The 27015-nt window shown below is 38.0% G+C and overlaps 1 protein-coding gene across 3 annotated transcripts; it reads left to right on the top strand.

The window, feature by feature from the left end:
- The first annotated feature begins 144 nt into the window (after window positions 1-144).
- Window positions 145-26733, top strand: LOC117337938 (centromere protein L-like). Of its 3 annotated transcripts, none has more exons than XM_033899097.1 (14): window positions 145-179; window positions 350-480; window positions 2493-2642; window positions 3857-3901; window positions 9718-9756; window positions 10338-10450; window positions 12778-12862; window positions 13403-13450; window positions 14588-14742; window positions 15869-15959; window positions 16469-16580; window positions 23816-23918; window positions 24494-24556; window positions 25314-26733. In XM_033899097.1, the coding sequence occupies exons 3-14, from the start codon at window positions 2507-2509 to the stop codon at window positions 25401-25403; spliced, it is 1080 nt and encodes a 359-aa protein (XP_033754988.1). In that variant the 5' UTR covers window positions 145-179; window positions 350-480; window positions 2493-2506; the 3' UTR covers window positions 25404-26733. The 3 variants fall into 3 exon arrangements, with proteins under 3 accessions (XP_033754988.1, XP_033754986.1, XP_033754987.1); XM_033899095.1 differs by having other exon boundaries at window positions 2490-2642; XM_033899096.1 differs by having other exon boundaries at window positions 176-212; window positions 2490-2642.
- The last annotated feature ends 282 nt before the right edge of the window (window positions 26734-27015 follow it).

Raw genomic sequence — 27015 nt, 5'->3', positions numbered from 1 at the left:
ATAAAATAATAACCCAGAGACAAACATTCTATTCATTATAAATTTATAATGTTTGATAAGATTTGATTTTGTTTTACATTTGCAAAAAATAATTTTTCGATTATTGACCAATCTACGCGAGAGAAAATCTGAGCTCCGCTTAGCGGTAAATTTGACTTCAATGTTTTGAACAGAGATCGGTAGGGGCCCAAAAAAAGCGAGACAAACTACATGTATATGTTGAATCTCTTGACTTAGTCTCTCAATGCCATAGGCTCTCGTTTTTTGTTAGTTATGTCCTTTTCAACTTCACTTCCTGAACTCTGTGGTCTTTATCATTTTAGCTATCAATATGTTTTCTTTTTTATAGGACCACTACTGCAGTACAGGGACGGGCAAGTCACTATGAGATCGTCTCTTCTTCCAGTTACAGTCAATACCACAAATCGTGTAATATCGGACTGTGCATGATGTGAACAATCCAACTATATACTGGTGCAGGTAAAATCCACTCAGATGAATGTGCAGTTTAATAAGTTAACATATGTTTTAATAGGATAATTAATGGACGCAGGCATTGGCCATGGTATGCCTCTGTCCATATCTTGTATCTTATAATACATAATTAAACATTAGTTAGTACTTCCGGTTTCCAGTCTGTAACTAGCTAAATGATTATATTTAAGTTCCAGATTTGCCCAATGGTTATCCAGGCCTATCTCAAAGTCCCTTATTGTTGCAGAGTTTATAATATCTTCAGATAGACTGTTCCATACATCGATAGTTCTAAATCCAAATGTCTAATTTGCATTGTTTTTTCTTTAGTTTCTGTGAGTGACCTCTGCTCCTGGATGTTGTATCATGCTCAAGTATTTCCATTGTAACATTTTCGTCATGGAAATTGTTCATGATTTTGTATACATTGATGATATCTCCTCGTAGTCTGCGGTACATGTATGCTAATGAAGGGAAGTCTAGTCTCTTTAATCTATCACTGTATGGTAGATCCTTTAGCCTTGGAATTAGTTTTGTTGCACTTCGCTGTACTTTTTCAATTATTTCGATGTCTTTTGTTTTGTAAGGATTCCAGACACTGCATATTCCAGATGGGGTCTGACTAGTACATGCCTTAAATAGTTGTTTAAATGTTATCTCATCTAGATATACAAATTATCTCCTTATCAGTCCAAGGATACTGTTCGCTATGTTAACGGCCTGTTGGATATGTAATGAGAAATTGATATCCTTCTCCACATGAACTCCTAAGTCTTTTTCCGATGATATATTTTCCAGATTCACCTTTTTGCTGCCAGCACCTGTCATATAGTAGTTCCAGTTTTCGTTTCCCTTTCCTTTTACAGTGAGAATTTTACATTTAAGTGGATGGAATTTCAAAAGCCATGTATTCGACCATTCTTGTAAATTATCCAAGTCTGCTTGTAGTGCCTCTCTATCCTCATCATTCTTTATTTCCCTGTAGATTTTGGTGTCATCAGCGAAAAGGAAAGTTGTTGAAAGGGTGTGGTCTGGTAGATCATTTATATGAATTACAAATAAGATCAGGCTAAGGACACTACCTTGAGATGTGGAACACTTGAACATGAGTGTTTTTGCACACCCGGCAATTCGTTCAGTGATTTTTTTTCCATTAATTTTTCTGTATCATATGCATACAGATTGTGGCGGGGCATACAAAAGCCTCACAGGTCTTTCGCATGTGTGTGGCACCGTACCTTTGCCTTCGCCGGTACATATACAAAATATGACTCGTCCAATCAAAGCCAAATTTTGCATGTTAAATGTTAATAAGTTTTATGTCCATTAGTATGTCACAGAAAAAGGATAGAAAAGTATCATTTAACAAATTGCGGGGCATGCAAAAACACTCACAGGACACTCAGGTGTTGAGACAGATCAATGGGCATCCCCTATTGATGGATGTTGTTTATCCTCCTGGAGAGGATCTCGAGATTGTAGGGACTGTCAACCATGACTAGTCATGATGATGATGATGATTTTGATGATGATAGTAATGTGTTCAACAGTCTATATGTTATATTACATCTGCTTACTTTTGTTACACATATATATGTCTGATCAATTTTGAACCATTTTATTTCTGAAAGTTGGATATAGCCTTTAACAACTATGCTGTTTTTAGAAAGATGTCTGTGCTAGTGGGGATCACAAGATCCAAGGCCTTTTGTACATGTATTTTCCTCTGTTACTGCATGTATTCCCATCTGCTGGTAGAACACATTATCATTTACTGTAATGCTGTCATGCTCTTCAATTTTCCCATACTTTCATTTTGAATTCATATTGTTATTAACATCATCTATATCATTGATTGTCTAAACATGTAATCCACAAATGATACCTCCAAAGATACAAAATAAAACTGTGACAAATGCACTCAAACCTTTGAGATCTGTCTCAGCATATGGAAGAAGATTTCATGAATAAAAATTAAGACCAGATGAATGAATTAATGCATAATTTGTTTATAGAAGGATAAAGACAGAAGATGACGAAAGAAACCTCTGACCAGACACCTACTAACAGGATTGGGAAGTCCTTGGTGTCCCGAAGTATCAGAAGGAGTACTCGGCGCTACACACCGTACGGAAAGACACCCCAGAGTAGGAGAATTACTGTTAAAGGTAAGTAACAGAGGAAATCTGGACTGGGTTATTACCGTTTATTCTCAAACTGGTCTCTGTCATACTTACCAAAAACATTTACTGCCACACACTTGTTGTTATACCCCGCAACGAAGTTAGGGGGGTATACTGGAATCAGGTTGTCTGTCCGTCCGTCCGTCTGTCTGTAGACACATTTTGTCCGGACAACTCCTCCTAAACCGATGGGCCGATTCCAATGAAACTTCACACACATATTAATAATCATGTGTAGATGTGAATGCCACTTTCTTTTTCTCAAAATTATGGTTGCTATGGCAACTGGTCACTATAAACAGGTTTTCCGATAAGAACCATAACTTTAAGTTTGTCCGGACAACTCCTACTAAAACCGAAGGGCCGATTTCAGTGAAATTTCACACAAATATAGAGGACCATGTGTATATGTGCATGCCACTTTCTTTTTCTCAAAATTACGGTTGCTATGGCAACTGGTCACTATATTACTGGGTTATCTTAGTTAGCCTCTAATTAAGAGTTCCAATTCACCATTGACTTATGCAGATTGCGGGGGTATTAGTCAGCCATCCTGGCGACAGTTCTAGTTCTTGTCTGACTTTGTCATACTGATGTACTTACTAAGTAATCCATTTTGAGGAACTCTACCAACTGCCAAAGTTCACATTTCAGTTCCTCTTGCATCTGGTAGGTGTAATGTTACCAAAATCATATTGAGTTACCGCACGCGCAGTATACAAATGATTTCGTGCCATCCAAAGCAATTAAGGTAAAATGGGAAAGCTTCAACCACGACAGCACAGACCTGTCAGTTCTTCAACTTCCAGAGAAACACAAATTGACACGGGTAGGGAGCGTTATACCACACACCTCAGACCTTCACCTGAGGTTACATGGCCAGAGCTCTAGCCAGCTGAACTAGCGCGGCCCCCTCACAGCTAGCAACACAACACTGTCTCTGTTGTCAAAATATTTCATACACTAATTAACCTGTTTCACTCAAACAGCTTGTAAAAAGTGACTTGTGTATAATACATTCTGCATGTTTTTAGATTCTGTTGAATACCACAGGAAAAGAATAAATTATACAAAATTTTACTGGTGACACATTTACTGGTGACACATGTACACATTAACTGGAAGTTAGTTTGTCACTTTTGAATTTGAGAAATATAGTAATAAACTTAACATACAATATTTTCCTTTTGCCAATACAGAACCTGTATCAAGACTTCAAAGGACACCAACATCACGAAGATCAGGTATGTGGTTATATCAGAAGGGTCGTGGTCAGGGCCAGTCCATAGATCAGGTAAGTGGTTATATCAGAAGGATCATGGTCAGGTCCAGTCCATAGTTCAGGTGTTTATATCAGAAGGATCGTGATCAGGTCCGGTCCATAGATCAGGTATGTGGTTATATCAGAAGGATCGTGGTCCGGTCCAGTCCATAGATCAGGTGTTTATATCAGAAGGATTGTGGTCAGGTCCAGTCCATAGATCAGGTGTTTATATCAGAAGGATCGTGGTCTGGGCCAGTCCATAGATCAGGTGGTTATATCAGAAGGATCGTGGTCAGGTCAGGTCCATAGATCAGGTATGTGGTTATATCAGAAGGATCGTGGTCTGGTCCAGTCCATAGATCAGGTGGTTATATCAGAAGGATCGTGGTCTGGTCCAGTCCATAGATCAGGTGGTTATATCAGAAGGATCGTGGTCAGGTCCGGTCCATAGATCAGGTATGTGGTTATATCAGAAGGATCGTGGTCTGGTCCAGTCCATAGATCAGGTGGTTATATCAGAAGGATCGTGGTCTGGTCCAGTCCATAGATCAGGTGGTTATATCAGAAGGATCGTGGTCAGGTCAGGTCCATAGATCAGGTATGTGGTTATATCAGAAGGATCGTGGTCTGGGCCAGTCCATAGATCAGGTGGTTATATCAGAAGGATCGTGGTCAGGTCTGGTCCATACATCAGGTATGTGTTTGTATCAGAAGGATCGTGGTCAGGGCCAGTCCATAGATCAGGTGGTTATATCAGAAGGATCGTGGTCAGGGCCAGTCCATAGATCAGGTGTTTATATCAGAAGGATCGTGGTCAGGGCCAGTCCATAGATCAGGTGTTTATATCAGAAGGATCGTGGTCAGGGCCAGTCCATAGATCAGGTGGTTATATCAGAAGGATCGTGGTCAGGTCCAGTCTATAAATCAGGTGTTTATATATCAGAAGGATCATGGTCAGGTCAGGTCCATAGATCAGGTGTTTATATCAGAAGGATCGTGGTCAGGTCCGGTCCATAGATCAGGTATGTGGTTATATCAGAAGGTTCGTAGTCAGGTCCAGTCCATAGATCAGGTGGTTATATCAGAAGGATCATGGTCAGGTCCAGTCCATAGATCAGGTGTTTATATCAGATGGATCATGGTCAGGGCCAGTCCATAGATCAGGTGTTTATATCAGAAGGATTGTGGTCAGGTCCAGTCCATAGATCAGGTGTTTATATCTGAAGGATCATGGTCAGGTCCAGTCCATAGATCAGGTGTTTATATCAGAAGGATCATGGTCAGGTCCGGTCCATAGATCAGGTGGTTATATCAGATGGATCATGATCAGGGCCAGTCCATAGATCAGGTGGTTATATCAGAAGGATTGTGGTCAGGGCCAGTCCATAGATCAGGTATGTGGTTATATCAGAAGGATCGTGGTCAGGTCCGGTCCATATATCAGGTGGTTATATCAGAAGGATCGTGGTCAGGGCCGGTCCATAGATCAGGTGTTTATATCAGAAGGATTGTGGTCAGGTCCAGTCCATAGATCAGGTGTTTATATCAGAAGGATCGTGGTCAGGTCCGGTCCATAGATCAGGTGTTTATATCAGAAGGATCATGGTCAGGGCCAGTCCATAGATCAGGTAAGTGGTTATATCAGAAGGATCGTGGTCAGGTCCGGTCCATAGATCAGGTGTTTATATCAGAAGGATCGTGGTCAGGTCTGGTCCATAGATCAGGTGTTTATATCAGAAGGATCGTGGTCAGGTCCGGTCCATAGATCAGGTGTTTATATCAGAAGGATCATGGTCAGGGCCAGTCCATAGATCAGGTAAGTGGTTATATCAGAAGGATCGTGGTCAGGTCCGGTCCATAGATCAGGTGTTTATATCAGAAGGATTGTGGTCAGAGTCGGACCATAGATCAGGTGTTTATATCAGAAGGATCGTGGTCAGGTCAGGTCAGGTCCATAGATCAGGTGTTTATATCAGAAGGATCGTGGTCAGGTCCAGTCCATAGATCAGGTGTTTATATCAGAAGGATCATGGTCAGGTCTGGTCCATAGATCAGGTGGTTATATCCGGATTGTGGTCAGGTCCAGTCCATAGATCAGGTGTTTATATCAGAAGGATCATGGTCAGGTCCAGTCCATAGATCAGGTGGTTATATCCGGATTGTGGTCAGGTCCAGTCCATAGATCAGGTGTTTATATCAGAAGGATCATGGTCAGGTCAGGTCCATAGATCAGGTGGTTATATCAGAAGGATCGTGGTCAGGTCCGGTCCATAGATCAGGTGTTTATATCAGAAGGATCATGGTCAGGTCCGGTCCATAGATCAGGTGGTTATATCAGAAGGATCATGGTCAGGTCCAGTCCATAGATCAGGTGGTTATATCAGAAGGATCGTGGTCAGGTCCGGTCCATAGATCAGGTGTTTATATCAGAAGGATCGTGGTCAGGTCTGGTCCATAGATCAGGTGTTTATATCAGAAGGATCGTGGTCAGGTCTGGTCCATAGATCAGGTGGTTATATCAGAAGGATCGTGGTCAGGTCTGGTCCATAGATCAGGTGTTTATATCAGAAGGATCATGGTCAGGGCCAGTCCATAGATCAGGTGTTTATATCAGAAGGATCGTGGTCAGGGCCAGTCCATAGATCAGGTGTTTATATCAGAAGGATCGTGGTCAGGTCCGGCCCATAGATCAGGTAAGTGGTTATATCAGAAGGATCGTGGTCAGGGCCAGTCTATAGATCAGGTGTTTATATCAGAAGGATCATGGTGAGGTCCAGTCCATAGATCAGGTGGTTATATCCGGATTGTGGTCAGGTCCAGTCCATAGATCAGGTGTTTATATCAGAAGGATCGTGGTCAGGTCCAGTCCATAGATCAGGTGGTTATATCCGGATTGTGGTCAGGTCCAGTCCATAGATCAGGTGGTTATATCAGAAGGATCGTGGTCAGGGCCGGTCCATAGATCAGGTGGTTATATCAGAAGGATCGTGGTCAGGGCCAGTCCATAGATCAGGTGTTTATATCAGAAGGATCTTGGTCAGGTCAAGTCCATAGATCAGGTGGTTATATCAGAAGGATCGTGGTCAGGTCCGGTCCATAGATCAGGTGTTTATATCAGAAGGATCATGGTCAGGTCCGGTCCATAGATCAGGTGGTTATATCAGAAGGATCATGGTCAGGTCCAGTCCATAGATCAGGTGGTTATATCAGAAGGATCGTGGTCAGGTCCGGTCTATAGATCAGGTGTTTATATCAGAAGGATCGTGGTCAGGTCTGGTCCATAGATCAGGTGGTTATATCAGAAGGATCGTGGTCAGGTCTGGTCCATAGATCAGGTGTTTATATCAGAAGGATCGTGGTCAGGTCTGGTCCATAGATCAGGTGGTTATATCAGAAGGATCGTGGTCAGGTCCGGTCCATAGATCAGGTGTTTATATCAGAAGGATCGTGGTCAGGGCCAGTCCATCGATCAGGTGTTTATATCAGAAGGATCGTGGTCAGGTCCAGTCCATAGATCAGGTGTTGATATCAGAAGGATCGTGGTCAGGGCCAGTCCATAGATCAGGTGTTTATATCAGAAGGATCGTGGTCAGGGCCAGTCCATAGATCAGGTGTTTTTATCAGAAGGATCATGGTCAGGTCCAGTCCATAGATCAGGTGTTTATATCAGAAGGATCGTGGTCAGGGCCAGTCCATAGATCAGGTGTTTATATCAGAAGGATCGTGGTCAGGTCCAGTCCATAGATCAGGTGTTTATATCAGAAGGATCGTAGTCAGGTCCAGTCCATAGATCAGGTGGTTATATCGGAAGGATCGTGGTCAGGGCCAGTCCATAGATCAGGTGTTTATATCAGAAGGATCGTGGTCAGGGCCAGTCCATAGATCAGGTGTTTATATCAGAAGGATCATGGTCAGGTCCAGTCCATAGATCAGGTGTTTATATCAGAAGGATCGTGGTCAGGTCCAGTCCATAGATCAGGTGTTTGTATCAGAAGGATCGTGGTCAGGGCCAGTCCATAGATCAGGTGGTTATATCAGAAGGATCGTGGTCAGGGCCAGTCCATAGATCAGGTGGTTATATCAGAAGGATCGTGGTCAGGTCCAGTCCATAGATCAGGTGTTTATATCAGAAGGATCATGGTCAGGTCCGGTCCATAGATCAGGTGTTTGTATCAGATGGATCATGGTCAGGTCAGGTCCATAGATCAGGTGTTTATATCAGAAGGATCGTGGTCAGGTCTGGTCCATAGATCAGGTGTTTATATCAGAAGGATTGTGGTCAGAGTCAGACCATAGATCAGGTGTTTATATCAGAAGGGTCTTGGTCAGGGCCAGTCCATAGATCAGGTGTATGTGTTTGTATCAGAAGGATCATGGTCAGGGCCAGTCCATAGATCAGGTGTTTATATCAGAAGGATCGTGGTCAGGGCCAGTCCATAGATCAGGTATGTGGTTATATCAGAAGGATCATGGTCAGGTCAGGTCCATAGATCAGGTGTTTATATCAGAAGGATCATGGTCAGGGCCAGTCCATAGATCAGGTGTTTATATCAGAAGGATCGTGGTCAGGGCCAGTCCATAGATCAGGTGTTTATATCAGAAAGATCGTGGTCAGGTCCGGCCCATAGATCAGGTAAGTGGTTATATCAGAAGGATCGTGGTCAGGGCCAGTCCATAGATCAGGTGTTTATATCAGAAGGATCATGGTGAGGTCTGGTCCATAGATCAGGTGTTTATATCAGAAGGATTGTGGTCAGGGCCAGTCCATAGATCAGGTGTTTATATCAGAAGGAGTGTGGTCAGGTCCAGTCCATAGATCAGGTATGTGGTTATATCAGAAGGATCATGGTCAGGGCCAGTCCATAGATCAGGTATGTGGTTATATCAGAAGGATCGTGGTCAGGTCTGGTCCATAGATCAGGTGTTTATATCAGAAGGATCGTGGTCAGGGCCAGTCCATAGATCAGGTATGTGGTTATATCAGAAGGATCATGGTCAGGTCCGGTCCATAGATCAGGTGTTTATATCAGAAGGATCGTGGTCAGGTCCGGTCCATAGATCAGGTGTTTATATCAGAAGGATCGTGGTCAGGTCCAGTCCATAGATCAGGTGGTTATATCAGAAGGATCATGGTCAGGTCCAGTCCATAGATCAGGTGTTTATATCAGAAGGATCGTGGTCAGGGCCAGTCCATAGATCAGGTGTTTATATCAGAAGGATCATGGTCAGGGCCAGTCCATAGATCAGGTAAGTGGTTATATCAGAAGGATCGTGGTCAGGGCCAGTCCATAGATCAGGTGTTTATATCAGAAGGATCGTGGTCAGGTCCGGTCCATAGATCAGGTGTTTATATCAGAAGGATCGTGGTCAGGTCCTTCCTTTATCTTCATGTTGTATATAATACATATTCATTATTTCCTCATATCACATTTAAGCATGATAGATTTTTGTACACTTTAGGCAGACTTTCCAGAACAATATTTTTACAAAATAACTTATATATATGTATATAAGTATATACTAATAGGGACACTTTTAACTAGTTGCTGGTCACATGGGAAAGGGCTTTCTACAGATAGGCTCATTATTCTATGTTGTGAAGTTTGAAAACACTCAATTAAAACAAGAGATATGACTATGTTTTATGTTGACATTTCTGTTGAGAATAACAGACATTCTGTTTATCAAATATTTACTCTGAAATTGACTTTTCTTAAAATTAATGAGGTCTGCTAATTTTGATAAAACAAAATTTGAAACAAGAAAACATCACTCATGATATTTATTATATTTCAGGCAGAAAAGGTGACAAGGATGAACCAAAAGATTTTAAAGGTACAGTGATATTGTGTTCACTCAGTACTAATCCATGTTGTAACCTCCCTGTCTATCTGTCCATCGACTCAGTTTTCTGCACTTTTCTTAGTCATGCTTGAAGGTATGTTTGTGAAAGTTTGTATGAGTAGCTACGGATCAAAGTTCGAATTTCAGGGTTTTTATTTGAAGGTCAAGGTCACCATTACTATTTTTAGTGGGGGCCGGTCGGGAACATGTATTGCTTTAGTAATACCCAGCGTGCTTGTTTACCTAGGACTGTTAAAACCCTCAGGCTTTTATGTTAATGCCTTTTCTAGGTTGTTTGTCAATTTTGGTTTTTCTCAGACAACTGTCCTGGCCTCAAATGACCCTGGCTGTTGGTGACCTCTCAGACATCCTTCCACAAATGACCCTGCCTGTTGGTGACCTCTCGGACACCATTCCATATATGACCCTGGCTGTTGGTGACCTCTCAGACATCCTTCCACAAATGACCCTGGCTGTTGACCTCTCAGATACCCTCCACATATGACCCTTGCTGTTGGTGATTAATTCTAAATATCTTTCACTATGTATATAAATAAAATCTTACATTTCAGGGCTGACAATGAAAACCTGGAGATCGTTCAAACTGACTCCCCTTTACGGGTTCAGTACAAATCCACGTGATCTGAAAAAGATAGCCAACATTCTCTCGGCACACATAGAGGCAGTAAGTTACAACAACACAAAGAAATTTCTACAAATTTCATACCAAAATATAATATGATTCTTAGAGTACTGAATATCGTTGGTCACTATGCAAGATTTTTTTTCTGCAGAAAATATGCAGTTATATTGTTATATAATGTCTGTTTAGTATGTTCATTATTTCTGTTTTGTTTTCCGGGAAAGGTGGGTCAACATTTGGTCCCCACTTAAATTTCTTCTATTCTTTTTCACCAATTGACCAATTGCATGAAAATGAACCATAACCACATTAATGATTAGTCATTATTACTAATGATAGCCATAGTGGACCTCCAACACTAGGTTGAGTGAGGGGGCGGGGGATACCTTAGCAAAATGGTTCATAGGCTAATGTAGATTTGAAAATCAATTATAACAGTTTACATTTTATAAATTTACTACTATTTCAATACCAAATAAATCATATTGACATACATGAGGTAAGCGTAGTGATACATTTAATAAGTAAAACATACAAAATTTTCACAAAATTAAAAATGTATCCAACATTGTCAACTTGAATAAGTATAGTTGTAATCACTATATGTTATACTTCTTTCATAAATTTTCCATATAAATATATATATGTATACTTTCTACAGAATCAATTTGAGGAAATTTTAAAAACCGTGTAAATTACTTTTTTTAGCATGTAAAACATGTCCAATGCACAATTTCACATAATCATGAAGATTGGATTATCATTGATTTGTATTTTAAATACCGATATATTTTCTATTTTTTTGTAACAACTGCATTATCTTCTACATGATTTTAGGTTATATGTGGCAGTTATAACTCACAAATATAGATTCTTCAGAAGTAATCTATCCTCTGAGAAACTAATTCAGTTGAAGATGGTATTATGAACAAAGATGCCCATATAATTAATTACCATAATTGAATTGATAATGTGTGGTTTTCCTTCTGTCTTGCCCATTCATCAAACAAAACAAGAGGGGACATTACATAATTATATATCCTTATCTCTAACAGTTAAAACAAACTAAACAAATCTTGTCTAACACTTAATACAAGTTAGTTATATCTCGTAAACAGGAATATAGTATCATAAATTCAATTATACCCTTTTCAGAAAGCTCATTTAAATGTAAATAAGATATTCTGTACAATTTACCTACTACTGCTGATCTCGCTATAAGTTAACTTCCTCTATACCCATGGTAGATATGTGTTTGGGATATGGCTACAAAACAACATTGAAAAGGTTATCTCAAGTGTCCCAAGCTCAAAGGGGACAGGTATATTTGTGCTGTAGGCAAACTTACATACATGAAAAACTAGACATTTGTTTTTGTGAACAAATAAATATTTCTGATTCTCCCCATTAAAAGTTAAAATGTGAGGGATTAATAATATCACCTTGGTGCATGCTCAATCAATTTTAATCAGTTTGGGTGTCAAACAAGGCTCTCATTTCTTCAGAGGATAAATTATTCTACAGGAGATATTACTGCTGTGTATATCTAGAAATATTGTATAAGATAACACTGTTGTTTTGTAATGAACAAAATAGAAAACATACCGATATCAAAAGTAAAAATCAATGATAGTCAAATCTCCATGATTATGGTATGTCAATATGACATATTTGGTATCAAAATTACAGTAAATTTTTACACTGTAAACTGGTATAATTGATCTTCTAATCTACATTAGCATGTGAAAATTATTAGCTGTTTTAATAGGGTACCTCCCTCCGATCACTCAACTTAATGTTATGCAAGGAGGTCCACTACGAATATCAGTTGATATAATGACTTCATTTATGTGATGGTGGTTCATTTTGATGTATCTACATTTGGTGAAAAAAATGAAAGAAATGGAAGTGGGGGCCGGCATTAATTTTAAATGTCCATAGATGTTCACCCCACTTTTCAAGTAATAAATTGTTACATGGCCAATATTTACAATGAAAAATGGAAACCGACAATTAGACATCACATCTGAATGTTCTTGTTGGGGTATGTAATTTACAGATTTATTAAAAAAAAAGTGGATAAAGATATAAAATTAACTTAAAAAAACAATTACCAGTTACAGCATAACTTGAAAAGTGCCATTGAATCAAATGGTGCACAAAAATGGCAGATGTTGCAACAATGTTCTTTGCAAACATTGTAAACTAGCCTCATAGAAGTACAGTGCTGTTGTCTTCTGGTTTGCACGTGGCCAAGGGTAAAGCCAGATTTTTTTGATATACCAAAATTATAGACAATTTTTCTTTTTTATCTAGTTTCAGGAAAAACGGAAAAAATAATAATTGTTCCTTCTATTATCTATTTTCAGGAAAAGCGAAAAGGAATATTTATGGACAATACATTAATGGGAAAGGCATACATAAGTGTTTACAAGGACCTCAAAGTGACTGACGGTGAGTTATAAGATATGAAGACATGTTGTTTTAAGTCTAATTACAATAAATGTTTCATGAGCAAAGATTAGATTTGAAAAATAATAACATCAGCACATCTTTCAATCACTTCATTAATTCTTTGACTTTTGATAATACTTTGACTATGAGAACTATTCCAGTAAAATAAATCTCTCAAAGGACGACACCAGAAATAAAGATGTCAGGGGAGAAAATATGACGTATTATTTGGTCCTGTTTTGATGTCAGTGGAGAAAATATGACGTATTATTTGGTCCTGTTTTGATGTCAGGGGAGAAAATATGACGTATTATTTGGTCCTGTTTTGGTGTCACGGCATGGGAGAAAATATGACATATTATTTGGTACTGTTTTGATGAAATGTCTTATTTTAGTGGTTCCTATTTGACAAATTGTGGAGTCCACCCGTTTTACTGATGTTTTCAGTCACTGGATGATTTGACTGATGATTTTTACCATTCTGTCGGTTTGATTCTCCTGATAATATGTGACAGCTTACTTGTACAATTTCTCACACAGTTGACCCAGAAGCAATCCAGATTGTAGTTAAAGGAAAAAACCCAAATGGTAAGTTTTCAGGTCATCTGACCCAAACGGTCAGGATGACTAAAGCCATTGTGTTTCATCCATCATCGTGCATAAAGTTTTACTTTCAAATTACTACTCTTCCTTAATGCCAAAGCAGATTTCAACCAAATTTGATCTGAAACATCATTGGGGGAGGGCAATCATAATTTGTATAAATGAGGCTGGTGTGACCCCCTGGGGACAAAGGGGACAAGGGCCCCAAAAGAATTTGGCTGAAATTTTGCTCTAAAACGCTACTCCTCCTTAATACCTTAATGGATTACAATCAAATTCAGTTGACACATCATAGGGGCAGGGCAATCATATTTTATATAAATGAAGCCAATTAGATCCCTGGGGACTACAGAAGGGGAATTTAGCTGAAATTTGTTTTGAAATGCTACTCCTCCTTAATACCGTAAGGGTTACACCAAATTGATCTGAAATATCACTGGCTGGAGACGGACAATTTATGTAAATGGGACTTGTTTGATCCCTGGTAATGGAGGGGAATATCCCTGCTTTCATTAAGTGTTTGTAAGATGACTGTTTAGTTTAATCGGCTTCTTGTTATACTTTATGAAGTCATCATGTAACATTAAAAAAATGGATCATTGTTGATTCTGACTGATACAACATTGATCAATTTAGTCAGTAAACAGTACTACAGTACACAACATTGATCAATTTAGTCAGTAAACAGTACTACAGTACACAACATTGATCAATTTAGTCAGTAAACAGTACTACAGTATACAACATTGATCAATTTAGTCGGTAAACAGTACTACAGTACACAACATTGATCAATTTAGTCAGTAAACAGTACTACAGTACACAACATTGATCAATTTAGTCAGTAAACAGTACTACAGTAACATTTCTTTGATATTCTGGTATGTGTCATACTCTTTGTCTTTATATACATATGAACAGTGTTGATCCTTTTGTGTTGCTGATACTTTCCACTTTCCAGGCTTGGAGAAGAATTGAAGAATATTAAATTCAAGTAGCAATATTGATTTTACATGAGTATAATATATCTAAAGAATATTAGAACACAATATTCTGTTATGTGTAACAAACATCATCTTTGTTGAGTCTCCTATTACTCTGGATAAAATGGTTGTGTTCCAGGAGAGGACATTATACAACTGACAGCTGTGTTATGTGGGGTAGACATGCAGGAAAACCATATTAAGAGCACCATGCGAGATAACTTCACATACTTTCCTGTGATGTTAGTGAAGGCATCAGTCACCATGTCGAGTGCTGTCATCAGTTGGCTGGAGGTAAATTAAAAGACTGATATTCTGGTTCATTGAATGCAGATATGGTGTTTGTTCTAAAGAACTGATTTTGATAGACTGAGAAGAACTAAATCCTGTACATAAATGGTTACCATGGTCTGTACCATGACATAGCATCCGTCTTCTGTCAACTTTTTCTTTAAATCACTACTAGTCATGAATGATTGAATGGATTATGACCAAGTTTGGTCAGACAAATTTTGTATAAATGGTGACTGGTCCCCCTGAGGCTAAAGGATGGCACCCAATAGGGGAAATAGAGGTTAGTCCTTCAGATCTACTCATAAAGGATTAAATGGATTTTTACCAAATTTTGTCATAGACCATTGGAGAAGGGAAATGAATTTTGTAGAAATTATCACTATGATCCCCTTGGGGCCAGAGGGCAGGGCCCAATAAGGGAAGTAGACATATTTTGGGTACTATTGTTTTCGGATGATTACAGATGACCAATCCAGGCCCATTAGGCATCTTGTTTATGTAAAAATAATAATAAATAGAAGTAAATATTAGACAGTCCTAAGATAACTATTTACTAGATGACTTTAATGTATACAAGTCCTGTTTTTCGCACATATTCTGGTAGAACTTTAGGCTCTGTGATTCCATGCTGCACATTTGATACATAGATGCAGTATAACTGTTAGTGACTCCTGACTTTGTGGTTGTCATAGAATATTAGATTCTGTTATTTCATACTGTACATTTGATACAAACACAGTACAACTGTTAGATGACTCCCGACATTGTGGTTGGCATATTTGTAGAACATCAGACTTTGTAATCATTACGCTGCCTATTTGATAGACAATCAGTACAGCTGTTCAATCATTACAGAAAGACCCCTATGGCAGGCTATCCTTATTATTTATATCCGATTCTCTTTACTAGAATGACAACTGATACAGTGTCTTAATGAACAATTTTTAAATAACTCTCCCATCTTCACTCTTTAATCTCAATATCTCCATTGTAAATTACATTGAACACCATTTTGGATATGCTGAAAAACTGCTTGAAGTGTAGGTGCATGTGCAATCTCTATTCTGTATTCTGCCTTTGTGGTTGACATAGACCATTAAATTCTGTGGTTCCATTTGCTATACAGATGCAGTACGACTGTAAAGTGACTCCTCTCACCCTGTCTTCGTACGACCTGGCATGGATGGTGTCCATGTGGAGTGGGATGGAAAATCAAAGTATGTATTTTATATCTTTGGTTCTTCACCCTGTTTGGCAGTGGAAGTTCTGATGAAAATCATCTTAAAATTTTTATTCAACTCTTCCTCAGTCATAGTTCATGTTTAGTCATCTAATCAGTATAGCTCAGCTTTGTTTTTGTTTATTCTTCATCACATTTCTCTGAAGATGATTATTTGCATTAACTTAGTCTTACCAGTAGACATGAGAAAATATTTCAGTCTTCCTTAATCTATCTTACTATCTCTGTTTAAGTATTGAAATGCAAAAGGCTTCTTTTGATTGCATGTGTAACAAACACTTTTAATTTGTGTGAGAAAAATGTCATGAATCCCTCCGATTTAGTTAATATTTACAATATAATACAGTATCATGGTTCCGTCTGGTTAAATTTTGGTGATCAAGGTCATAGTTGATTACATTTCAATAAATTTGTATAAAAACATCAAATACAAAATCCTGGTTTTTTTCATTGTATTGAAATTCCAATGTGTTTCTGTACACTTAGAAGGGAAGACCAAGCCAGTTGAGTTGCTGTATTCTGTGCCCAAGGAGTGTGAGGGCCTAACATCTATAAACTACAGTATAGACCCTGAGGATTGTAAGGACCTATGGGAAAGGTGAGACATGACAGGAATTCTGTTACTGGTACTGACAGGATACATTAGACTTATGGTTACAGGAATTCTGTACAGGTACTGACAGGAGACATTAGACTTATGATTACAGGAATTATGTTACTGGTACTGACAGGGGACATTAGACTTATGGTTACAGGAATTCTGTTACTGGTACTGACAGGATACAGACTTATGGTTACAGGAATTCTGTTACTGGTACTGACAGGATACAGACTGATGGTTACAGGAATTCTGTTACTGGTACTGACAGGAGATGTTAGACTTATGATTACAGGAATTCTGTTACTGGTACTGACAGGATACAGACTTATGATTACAGGAATTCTGTACTGGTACTGACAGGATACATTAGACTTATGATTACAGGAATTCTGTTACTGGTACTGACAGGATACAGACTTATGATTACAGGAATTCTGTACTGGTACTGACAGGATACATTAGACTTATGATTACAGGAATTCTGTTACTGGTACTGACAGGAGACATTAGACTTATGATTACAGGAATTCTGTTACTGGTACTGACACGAGACATTAGACTTATGATTACAGGAATTCTGTTACTGGTACTGACAGGATACAGACTTATGATTACAGGAATTCTGTTACTGGTACTGACAGGATACAGACTTATGATTACAGGAATTCTGTTACTGGTACTGACAGGAGACATTAGACTTATGGTTACAGGAATTCTGTTACTGGTACTGACAGGATACAGACTTATGATTACAGGAATTCTGTACTGGTACTGACAGGATACATTAGACTTATGATTACAGGAATTCTGTTACTGGTACTGACAGGAGACATTAGACTTATGATTACAGGAATTCTGTTACTGGTACTGACAGGAGACATTAGACTTATGATTACAGGAATTCTGTTACTGGTACTGACAGGATACAGACTTATGATTACAGGAATTCTGTTACTGGTACTGACAGGATACAGACTTATGATTACAGGAATTCTGTTACTGGTACTGACAGGAGACATTAGACTTATGGTTACAGGAATTCTGTTACTGGTACTGACAGGAGACATTAGACTTATAATTACAGGAATTCTGTTACTGGTACTGACAGGATACAGACTTATGATTACAGGAATTCTGTTACTGGTACTGACAGGATACAGACTTATGATTACAGGAATTCTGTTACTGGTACTGACAGGAGAGACTTATGATTACAGGAATTCTGTACTGGTACTGACAGGAGACATTAGACTTATGATTACATGAATTCTGTTACTGGTACTGACAGGATACAGACTTATGATTACAGGAATTCTGTTACTGGTACTGACAGGATACAGACTGATGATTACAGGAATTCTGTTACTGGTACTGACAGGATACAGACTTATGATTACAGGAATTCTGTTACTGGTACTGACAGGAGACATTAGACTTATGGTTACAGGAATTCTGTTACTGATACTGACAGGATACAGACTTATGATTACAGGAATTCTGTACTGGTACTGACAGGATACATTAGACTTATGATTACAGGAATTCTGTTACTGGTACTGACAGGAGACATTAGACTTATGATTACAGGAATTCTGTTACTGGTACTGACACGAGACATTAGACTTATGATTACAGGAATTCTGTTACTGGTACTGACAGGATACAGACTTATGATTACAGGAATTCTGTTACTGGTACTGACAGGATACAGACTTATGATTACAGGAATTCTGTTACTGGTACTGACAGGAGACATTAGACTTATGGTTACAGGAATTATGTTACTGGTACTGACAGGAGACATTAGACTTATAATTACAGGAATTCTGTTACTGGTACTGACAGGATACAGACGTATGCTTACAGGAATTCTGTTACTGGTACTGACAGGATACAGACTTATGATTACAGGAATTCTGTTACTGGTACTGACAGGAGACATTAGACTTATGGTTACAGGAATTCTGTTACTGGTACTGACAGGAGACATTAGACTTATAATTACAGGAATTCTGTTACTGGTACTGACAGGATACAGACTTATGATTACAGGAATTCTGTACTGGTACTGACAGGAGACATTAGACTTATGGTTACAGGAATTCTGTACTGTTACTGACATGATACAGACTTATGATTACAGGAATTCTGTACTGGTACTGACAGGAGACATTAGACTTATGATTACAGGAATTCTGTACTGGTACTGACATGATACAGACTTACGGTTACAGGAATTCTGTTACTGGTACTGACAGGATACAGACTTATGATTACAGGAATTCTGTTACTGGTACTGACAGGATACAGACTTATGGTTACAGAAATTCTGTTACTGGTACTGACAGGATACAGACTTATGATTACAGGAATTCTGTACTGGTACTGACAGGATACAGACTGATGGTTACAGGAATTCTGTTACTGGTACTGACAGGATACAGACTTATGGTTACAGGAATTCTGTACTGGTACTGACAGGATACATTAGACTTATGATTACAGAAATTCTGTTACTGGTACTGACAGGATACAGACTTATGATTACAGGAATTCTGTACTGGTACTGACATGAGACATTAGACTTATGGTTACAGGAATTCTGTTACTGGTACTGACAGGATACAGACTTATGATTACAGGAATTCTGTACTGGTACTGACAGGATATATTAGACTTATGATTACAGGAATTCTGTACTGGTACTGACAGGATACAGACTTATGATTACAGGAATTCTGTTACTGGTACTGACAGGAGACATTAGACTAATGGTTACAGGAATTATGTTACTGGTACTGACAGGAGACATTAGACTTATAATTACAGGAATTCTGTTACTGGTACTGACAGGATACAGACGTATGATTACAGGAATTCTGTTACTGGTACTGACAGGATACAGACTTATGATTACAGGAATTCTGTACTGGTACTGACAGGAGAGACTTATGATTACAGGAATTCTGTACTGGTACTGACAGGAGACATTAGACTTATGATTACATGAATTCTGTTACTGGTACTGACAGGATACAGACTTATGATTACAGGAATTCTGTTACTGGTACTGACAGGATACAGACTGATGGTTACAGGAATTCTGTACTGGTGCTGACAGGAGACACTTGACTTATGATTACAGGAATTCTGTACTGGTCCTGACAGGGGACATTAGACTTATGATTACAGGAATTCTGTTACTGGTACTGACAGGGGACATTAGACTTATGATTACAGGAATTCTGTTACTGGTACTGACAGGAGACATTAGACTTATGGTTACAGGAATTCTGTTACTGGTACTGACAGGAGACATTAGACTTATAATTACAGGAATTCTGTTACTGGTACTGACAGGATACAGACTTATGATTACAGGAATTCTGTACTGGTACTGACAGGAGACATTAGACTTATGGTTACAGGAATTCTGTACTGTTACTGACATGATACAGACTTATGATTACAGGAATTCTGTACTGGTACTGACAGGAGACATTAGACTTATGATTACAGGAATTCTGTACTGGTACTGACATGATACAGACTTACGGTTACAGGAATTCTGTTACTGGTACTGACAGGATACAGACTTATGATTACAGGAATTCTGTTACTGGTACTGACAGGATACAGACTTATGGTTACAGAAATTCTGTTACTGGTACTGACAGGATACAGACTTATGATTACAGGAATTCTGTACTGGTACTGACAGGATACAGACTGATGGTTACAGGAATTCTGTTACTGGTACTGACAGGATACAGACTTATGGTTACAGGAATTCTGTACTGGTACTGACAGGATACATTAGACTTATGATTACAGAAATTCTGTTACTGGTACTGACAGGATACAGACTTATGATTACAGGAATTCTGTACTGGTACTGACATGAGACATTAGACTTATGGTTACAGGAATTCTGTTACTGGTACTGACAGGATACAGACTTATGATTACAGGAATTCTGTACTGGTACTGACAGGATATATTAGACTTATGATTACAGGAATTCTGTACTGGTACTGACAGGATACAGACTTATGATTACAGGAATTCTGTACTGGTACTGACAGGATACAGACTTATGATTACAGGAATTCTGTTACTGGTACTGACATGAGACATTAGACTGATGGTTACAGGAATTCTGTACTGGTACTGACAGGAGACATTAGACTTATGGTTACAGGAATTCTGTACTGGTACTGACAGGATACAGACTTATGATTACAGGAATTCTGTACTGGTACTGACAGGATACAGACTTATGGTTACAGGAATTCTGTTACTGGTACTGACAGGAGACAGACTTCTGATTACAGGAATTCTGTACTGGTACTGACAGGAGACATTAGACTTATGATTACAGGAATTCTGTTACTGGTACTGACAGGATACAGGCTTATGATTACAGGAATTCTGTTACTGGTACTGACAGGAGACATTAGACTTATGGTTACAGGAATTCTGTTACTGGTACTGACAGGAGACATTAGACTTATAATTACAGGAATTCTGTTACTGGTACTGACAGGATACAGACGTATGCTTACAGGAATTCTGTTACTGGTACTGACAGGATACAGACTTATGATTACAGGAATTCTGTTACTGGTACTGACAGGAGAGACTTATGATTACATGAATTCTGTTACTGGTACTGACAGGATACAGACTTATGGTTACAGGAATTCTGTTACTGGTACTGACTGGAGACATTAGACTTATGATTACAGGAATTCTGTACTGGTACTGACATGATACAGACTTATGATTACAGGAATTCTGTTACTGGTACTGACAGGGGACATTAGACTTATGATTACAGGAATTCTGTTACTGGTACTGACAGGAGACATTAGACTTATGATTACAGGAATTCTGTACTGGTACTGACATGATACAGACTTATGGTTACAGGAATTCTGTTACTGGTACTGACAGGATACAGACTTATGATTACATGAATTCTGTACTGGTACTGACATGATACAGACTTATGGTTACAGGAATTCTGTTACTGGTACTGACAGGATACAGACTTATGATTACAGGAATTCTGTTACTGGTACTGACAGGATACAGACTGATGGTTACAGGAATTCTGTACTGGTGCTGACAGGAGACACTTGACTTATGATTACAGGAATTCTGTACTGGTCCTGACAGGGGACATTAGACTTATGATTACAGGAATTCTGTTACTGGTACTGACAGGGGACATTAGACTTATGATTACAGGAATTCTGTTACTGGTACTGACAGGAGACATTAGACTTATGGTTACAGGAATTCTGTTACTGGTACTGACAGGAGACATTAGACTTATAATTACAGGAATTCTGTTACTGGTACTGACAGGATACAGACTTATGATTACAGGAATTCTGTACTGGTACTGACAGGAGACATTAGACTTATGGTTACAGGAATTCTGTACTGTTACTGACATGATACAGACTTATGATTACAGGAATTCTGTACTGGTACTGACAGGAGACATTAGACTTATGATTACAGGAATTCTGTACTGGTACTGACATGATACAGACTTACGGTTACAGGAATTCTGTTACTGGTACTGACAGGATACAGACTTATGATTACAGGAATTCTGTTACTGGTACTGACAGGATACAGACTTATGGTTACAGGAATTCTGTTACTGGTACTGACAGGATACAGACTTATGATTACAGGAATTCTGTACTGGTACTGACAGGATACAGACTTATGGTTACAGGAATTCTGTTACTGGTACTGACAGGATACAGACTTATGGTTACAGGAATTCTGTACTGGTACTGACAGGATACATTAGACTTATGATTACAGAAATTCTGTTACTGGTACTGACAGGATACAGACTTATGATTACAGGAATTCTGTACTGGTACTGACATGAGACATTAGACTTATGGTTACAGGAATTCTGTTACTGGTACTGACAGGATACAGACTTATGATTACAGGAATTCTGTACTGGTACTGACAGGATATATTAGACTTATGATTACAGGAATTCTGTACTGGTACTGACAGGATACAGACTTATGATTACAGGAATTCTGTACTGGTACTGACAGGATACAGACTTATGATTACAGGAATTCTGTTACTGGTACTGACATGAGACATTAGACTGATGGTTACAGGAATTCTGTACTGGTACTGACAGGAGACATTAGACTTATGGTTACAGGAATTCTGTACTGGTACTGACAGGATACAGACTTATGATTACAGGAATTCTGTACTGGTACTGACAGGATACAGACTTATGGTTACAGGAATTCTGTTACTGGTACTGACAGGAGACAGACTTCTGATTACAGGAATTCTGTACTGGTACTGACAGGAGACATTAGACTTATGATTACAGGAATTCTGTTACTGGTACTGACAGGATACAGGCTTATGATTACAGGAATTCTGTTACTGGTACTGACAGGAGACATTAGACTTATGGTTACAGGAATTCTGTTACTGGTACTGACAGGAGACATTAGACTTATAATTACAGGAATTCTGTTACTGGTACTGACAGGATACAGACGTATGCTTACAGGAATTCTGTTACTGGTACTGACAGGATACAGACTTATGATTACAGGAATTCTGTTACTGGTACTGACAGGAGAGACTTATGATTACATGAATTCTGTTACTGGTACTGACAGGATACAGACTTATGGTTACAGGAATTCTGTTACTGGTACTGACTGGAGACATTAGACTTATGATTACAGGAATTCTGTACTGGTACTGACATGATACAGACTTATGATTACAGGAATTCTGTTACTGGTACTGACAGGGGACATTAGACTTATGATTACAGGAATTCTGTTACTGGTACTGACAGGAGACATTAGACTTATGATTACAGGAATTCTGTACTGGTACTGACATGATACAGACTTATGGTTACAGGAATTCTGTTACTGGTACTGACAGGATACAGACTTATGATTACATGAATTCTGTACTGGTACTGACATGATACAGACTTATGGTTACAGGAATTCTGTTACTGGTACTGACAGGATAAAGACTTATGATTAAAGGAATTCTGTTACTGGTACTGACAGGAGACAGACTTATGGTTACAGGAATTCTGTTCTACTGCTGGTACTGACAGGAGATAAGAGACATTTAATTGTAGGAATATGATATGAATATGTTATATCTCAAAATATGTGATGTTTGTCTTTTTTCAGAATCCATGACAAAGATGAGATTGATTTCACCAGTGAAGAAGTTCAGGTGTTTATTCGTTGTTTGGAAGCTCATTTCTTTCGGGTCTTCAAGGTGAAAGTTTCAGTAAGTAGTCTGTTATGGTTATGGCTTATATATTCAGGTAACTACATGTATATGTGGCATTGTATGATCAGAGATGTAACAAATGTCTAGATATTAAATAATAACTCAATCAAATGTTTAAATATTGATATTATTTGTAAATGGAAGAAGAAGTTAACATGATTTATGATTGAAGTGTTATTTGAATTTAATCTGTAGATTTAGGAGTATATAAAACATTCTAACACAACTCGTTTGCAACGCCTGTTTTGATTGGATACAGACCATGTTCTAACCTGCGATAAAACCACGATCTATCGTGTTAAGCTACTGCCTGTTTCTAATCAAAACACAATGCGTCCAAATCAATCAATAGAGTCAACATATCATCAGTCTCAGAATTCTCACAACACAATTTGCAGTTCATAATTCAAATGTCAATATTTATAAATATTAAAGATCAAATATTTATCTCTTCAGAAAGAATACTAGGTTAATTCACCAAAAGTTACTGTTTATGTTTATGCCTGGATTATTTCTAAGCCACTCAAAACAACATTCTATCCTCTAAGTAAAAGTACATCATTATCTTACAGGCCATGTCTCTAGTTCGAATTGGAACTCCAGTATGTATGGTGGGCACTGATGGACGTTTAAAGGTATGTAATTTAGTTTTGTTTAAACAAAAAATTCATGTATTAAAATTGTGACCACAACATATGAATCCTGGTGTTACATCTCTAGTGTATGGTGACCTGGTTAGTCACTCCAGTGTTATAGGTCTGTCTCCAGTAAATCACCACGTCACATCAGTGACCTGATTAGTCACTCCAGTGTTATAGGTCCGTCCCAATAAATCACCACGTCACATCAGTGACCTGATTAGTCACTCCAGTGTTATAGGTCAGACTCCAATAAATCACCACGTCACATCAGTGACCTGATTAGTCACTCCAGTGTTATAGGTCTGTCCCCAATAAATCACCACGTCACATCAGTGACCTGATTAGTCACTCCAGTGTTATAGGTCAGACTCCCAATAAATCACCACGTCACATCAGTGACCTGATTAGTCACTCCAGTGTTATAGGTCTGTCTCCAGTAAATCCCAATTTTACATTGTTACAAATCAGACTTCAGTTATTACCTCATGTTGAGTTTCTGAGTAATATGACTAATATCCACATTGCATTCCACATACACACTGTTTGATATCTAATACATTTATAAAAAGTCTTTATAACTTTATCAATGATACCTCAGACTGGTTTACTCAGTGGATGGTATATGGAGATGCGGTCAAGTCCACTAATATATTTACTGAACATTAATATGACCATGATCAAATCTTGCATGCTGCTTTAACTGATGTCTTGAATTTGAATGTAACATTAAATATCCTCTGTTTTGTTGTAGATATTTCTCTCTGACAAGGTTCATGTGTTGCTGCGACACCTCACAGAATTGGCCATGGGTCATACCTTTACCAATATAGATATTGTCTGAAATGTTGGATTGATTTGCCCAATTGGATCAATCATGAATGAAAAATAATCCATTCTCAGCTATCCTGATCATGATATTTATCAATGTTGTATTGCAATTTTTTCATCAACCATTAAAAGAGAAATGTTTCTCTTTAAGTATCAATAAGTTCAGAATGCATTTCCTTGATAAAAACAGCTTGGCACATGATTGACTTAGTATTTAGTGACATTGTTTTATCTGATGAAGGGAGGCTGTTTTACGTCACCTGAGACAAATCTCAGCTGACCTATTCTAATCACCTTTGGTCCATCGTTATCATCTGTCATCCAGCCTTAAACAATTTGCATTTTTGACTTGTTCAAAACCCCTGAAACAATTTCAGTGATATTAAGCTCAGAATGTGTTTCTTTGAAAAAGCAACATGGCACATGATAAGCATAATATTTATGCCAACCAAAATTGTTAGTTATATGGTCCTCATCCCCAAGGGGCAGGGCAAAGTTGGGTCAAATTGACTGAAATTTCAAAACCTTCATCTCAGCCCAGATATGATAGAATCAAATACTCTTCATAGATGGAAGAATCTTGAGATGCTTTACCTAAATTGTGAATTTTGTGGCCCTTGGGTTTCTTGTTTCCCCCTGAGAGTGGGTAAACTTTGCTAAAGTTTGTGTTAAAAGGGAAATCATATTTTTGAGCATCATTTGTTGAATTTGCGTTAAAGGAGTAAATTTAACTTGCTTTGTCTTAGATTTGTATGCTAGATATTTCGTAGTTGTTTTGACACTTTTTGTTAATTTTTAAAAACAAAAAAAACTATCTGTATTAAAAACAAAAAAAACTATCAGTATTAAGACAAACTTTGACTGTTAAGGCCAATGGGCCTCTTGTTTTAATTTATAACATGACATCATGAATTGTTACTGATCCTAATTCAAAAAGAGGTGAGTTTTTAATCCAAAAACAAATAGTATTTAATTCTTCTTTTAGTAAAATATTATATGAGGAACATAAAATCACAACTTTTACTGTCTGTTTTATTATTTAAGATGTTATTAACAAAGAATTACTGTTCAAGGGAAGATCAGTTCAAAGTGTTTTAAATTTAATATTTAAGATAATAAAATCAAAACATAATATTAAGTTATTTTTATTTGTGGAGGCTATGTATAATACATCTATTGCTTACATTGTATTTCTTATTTTTGTCCTAATCTTTCCACTCCTCACACTATTTATAAACGTCACTATGTATATAATCTGTATGTATTGTATCATATATGTATATTGGATTGAAAGCTGCAATGTATGAAGACAGATGCTTATAAATAAATTGTATAGAATTGTATGATTTTCATTAAGTATTTTATTTACTAACTTTGTCTCGGTGTCATATATCCACCTGAATTTGAAGTACAACAAGTTGTAAGATACAATTCATGCTGACAATGGTCAGTACCACAACACTAACTGATATTTCCTTAAACCAAAGACAAAGACTGAAAACTTTGTCACTTCAGTATAAACACAATACATTGATATCTTTCATATAACCTGTAAATGTCATGTGAATCAAGTTCTGGTGTCTCCATATATGTTACACAAGGTCATCATGACTCCCCTCTTCATA

This window comes from Pecten maximus, chromosome 11, assembly GCF_902652985.1.
Source record: "Pecten maximus chromosome 11, xPecMax1.1, whole genome shotgun sequence".
NCBI lineage: Eukaryota > Metazoa > Mollusca > Bivalvia > Pectinida > Pectinidae > Pecten > Pecten maximus.
This window is presented reverse-complemented; position numbering and strand designations above follow the sequence as displayed.

Bases quoted from the DNA above. Each gene is read 5' to 3' on its own strand.
- LOC117337938 (XM_033899097.1), top strand. From the start codon at position 2,507: ATGACGAAAGAAACCTCTGACCAGACACCTACTAACAGGATTGGGAAG. The intron at 3,902-9,717 runs GTATGTGGTTAT...ATTATATTTCAG, and splicing joins ACCAACATCACGAAGATCAG to GCAGAAAAGGTGACAAGGAT. The intron at 23,919-24,493 runs GTAAGTAGTCTG...ATTATCTTACAG, and splicing joins TCTTCAAGGTGAAAGTTTCA to GCCATGTCTCTAGTTCGAAT.